Consider the following 3250-nt stretch of genomic DNA (forward strand, 5'->3'; position numbering starts at 1 on the left):
GATCAACTCAAGTCTTAAACACTTAAACTTAACTTGTTTATTTCATATGGGGTGAAGGCCCTATTTATAGGCTCAAGAGAGCCGGTTACATAATTGAGTTGCAATCGTTTGATTGCAATACGACATATATATTTACATTATAGCCCCCTAGACTATTGAAGATTACACACTTTATTTCATTTCTAACCGACACTAACTTTATGACTCATGCAAACAATAATTATACAACAACAAATACAAATAATTCTACCGAAACAATATTTACATTAATATAATCCATTCCACATTGAAAGGACAAGTGTCTTCAATAATAATGACTTTTTACGTCATTGCTTGCGTCATTCCTCCCGCCACCGAAAGGACAGATATTTCTGAACGATGTGTGCTTTGGTCATGGCTGACGTTAGTCTTCCATGAAAGGTGTTTCTTCGATATTTTCTTTACAGTGACTACAATTATGTCGTGGTGCATGCATGATGTGTTTACAAAGTTGTTTCTTGAGATCATTAGGTAATTCAGCTAGATGATGATAAAGTTTTTCGAACGGTTGTTCGAAAGTTTCAATTGTTTTTAATGCTTCTGGAGTGATTTCACTGTCTGTTAGAGAATATATAACGAAAGTTTTACTGGCATAATTTACTCTGACTCTTGATTTTTGATCTCTTCCGTTGCCTATGCGAGATGATGCAAGATATACACTGGCTAGTGCAAAAATTAGATGATCTTGTGTTGGTGTTTCATGAGGTAGATCATCTTTTGTTGGTTTCGAGCCATTGCTTATTCCCATATTTGCAAAGGTGATGCTTGGAATAAGTAATTGAGAATCTTCATCAAAAATTGGATAGCTTGAGTGCATCTTGATAAATAATCCTCGTTCTTGTTTCGCAAATCGTGTTTTATAGTTTCTGATTATGGTTTGTACAGCGGATGGAAATTCACTGATGCGGTGGAGATTGGTGCCTTCTAAATAAATGGTGTCAATAAATCCATGGATAAAATAATCCCAAAAAGTCATAGGATCTGATAAATCAGCTAGAAAAACTGCTTCGGGGCCTGGACGCCTGGCTACTGGATAAAAGCCCATCAGAGAATGGACTTCGGTGTATTGAATGAGACTATCCCATAGTTTAGCAAATTTTTGAGTAGTTGGTTTTTTCATGGCTTCTTTTTCTTTGGTTGATGGAATGGCTTCAAGGGCAATTTTTGCGTTTAGTTGGTTAAGAGACTTTGGGATGGATACAGGTTTTTGTGGGGTAAAGCTGGATATAGGTTTTTGTGGTGTAAGGAGAACTGTTTTTGAACATTCGACGTTATCTTTTATGACTGCTTTGTATGCTTCGTTGTATGCGGCTTCTGCTTCATTTTTTGTTTTGTAACTTTTGTGAATGATATTTTTTCCAAGAATGTATGAATTGGCAATTCCCCAATCGTCATAGATTCCTTTGTTTTCTCCGTTGAAAATCACATACCATTTCTTTATGTTTTTATGATCGGCTTGAAGTGGTAGATATTCTTCTTGGTTTGGTGTCATAGGTTATTTTTTTGTTTTACGTGTTTTTTGTGACTGACTATCATCGGATGATATTTCTTGAATGTCTTCTTTTGGTTGCTTTGTTGTTGAGCTGCTAGCTGCCTCTTCTTTAGATACTGAATAAGATGATAGAATTTGTAGTGTCTGTTGTAGTTGTTCTTCTTCACGATCGACTGCTTCAAGTTGTCTAATTAATGATGCTTTTTGCTCCTGCTTCTATTTGAGCTGGTGTTGTATTTGCTTCATGATTGCTTCCATGTCAATATGTCTACTGTCTGAATACTTGCGCCTTTTGGGTACCTGAATGATTGCTCATATTTGTTTGCTTTTAATATTTTAAATGATGATATGAAAATTTTCATATCAATGTATGCTTTTGGTGATATATTCATATCACTGTATACTTTATTATTGTATGCTTTTGGTGATATATTCATATCACTGTATGCTTTTGGTGATATATTCATATCACTGTATGCTTTTGGTGATATTTTCATATCACTGTATGCTTTTGGTGATATTTTCATATCACTGTATACTTCGGATGGTATTTTCATACCATTGTATGCTTTAACAATGTATATTTCGGATGGGTTAGATATGAGGTTTCCCTCAAGTTCTAATCCCAATAATACTTTTTCCATAAGATCATGTATCTGCATCTGAATCAGAATCAGTTGTATATGCATAAATATCTATGTCTGAATCTATATCTGAATCTTCTATAGGTTCATATCCAAGGTCATATGCAATTTTTAATAGGTTTGTTTCTTTTTCTTTTTTAGTCTTTTTTGGGAATTCGTAAGCTTTGTGTCCGTCCTCTTGACATATCCAACATTTACAATCTTTTTTATTCGATGGACAATAATTTGTTTTAGATTGATATTTTTGTTTATATTGTTTTCTATTTCGAAAATATTTTCTCTCTCCTTGTTTATAATATTCTTTATATTTAGGTTTATAAGTTTGTTTTTTCCAAATTTTCTTTTTTTGTCTTTTATTATCTTTACAACCACATTGATTAACTTTATTAGAAAGGATGTCACAACATAAATCAATTTTTGCGTCTTGTGTTGTTTTTTGTTCTAAGCATTTCTTTTGCATCCATGCTTTTAATATACTTATTCGTACTCCTAGAGTGTCTGCAATTTTATTTTGTTGTAAAGCTTCTTGAAAATCTTTTATTACACTTTGGCTTACTAATGATGGTAATTTTTGATAAAAACATATCTAATGCTACCTTTTTTCTAGTGGGATCTAAATTATAATAATGTTCAGAATATTCGCATATAAACGGATCTAGATAACACATATTACAAATTCGTAGATTAGTTAAATGCCATAATGATTCTAATTGAAAAGCTTCTTGTGATACTTTATCTTCAATTTGTTTTCCTATGAATTCCTGAATAAGACGACTTAATATATTTTTAAATGTTTCCATAACATCAGTAGTAGCTATCATCATTGTTTCGGTTTCAATGAGAGATGAGAGAAAACGATATGCGTTACCTTGTGTTTTATGAATGATATAATTAAGAAAATGTGTTGGGTGTAAATTTCTTAATTCTTTAGTTAATTGAATTTGTACTCCCATTTTATTACTCCATTCTTGAATTTTTGCTTCAGGATTTTGATCACAATCAATAAAAAAAATATCTGAATTTGTTGGAAATGTAAATAATTTAGGTATGTATTGAGGAGGTATTGTAACACCGA

The 3250-nt window shown here is 32.3% G+C and overlaps 1 protein-coding gene across 1 annotated transcript; it reads right to left on the reverse strand.

Annotated features, from left to right (window-relative positions):
• Positions 1-403: 403 nt before the first annotated feature.
• On the reverse strand, positions 404-1531 carry LOC145115844 (uncharacterized). Its single transcript, XM_079052203.1, has 2 exons — positions 1378-1531; positions 404-1290 (listed from the first exon to the last, which is right to left on the reverse strand). The coding sequence occupies exons 1-2, from the start codon at positions 1529-1531 to the stop codon at positions 404-406; spliced, it is 1041 nt and encodes a 346-aa protein (XP_078908329.1).
• Positions 1532-3250: the final 1719 nt, after the last annotated feature.

The sequence above is a fragment of the Lactuca virosa genome, chromosome 1, assembly GCF_052849685.1.
Source record: "Lactuca virosa cultivar CGN04683 chromosome 1, Lactuca_virosa_CGN04683_v6, whole genome shotgun sequence".
Taxonomy (NCBI): Eukaryota; Viridiplantae; Streptophyta; class Magnoliopsida; order Asterales; family Asteraceae; genus Lactuca; species Lactuca virosa.

What these genes read in the sequence shown, in the direction of transcription:
- LOC145115844 (XM_079052203.1), bottom strand. Translation starts at nt 1,531, where the DNA reads ATGACACCAAACCAAGAAGAATATCTACCACTTCAAGCCGATCATAAA. An exon ending in AAAAAATATCATTCACAAAA is followed by an intron (nt 1,291 to 1,377) that starts GTTACAAAACAA and finishes GTTCAAAAACAG; the next exon opens with TTCTCCTTACACCACAAAAA.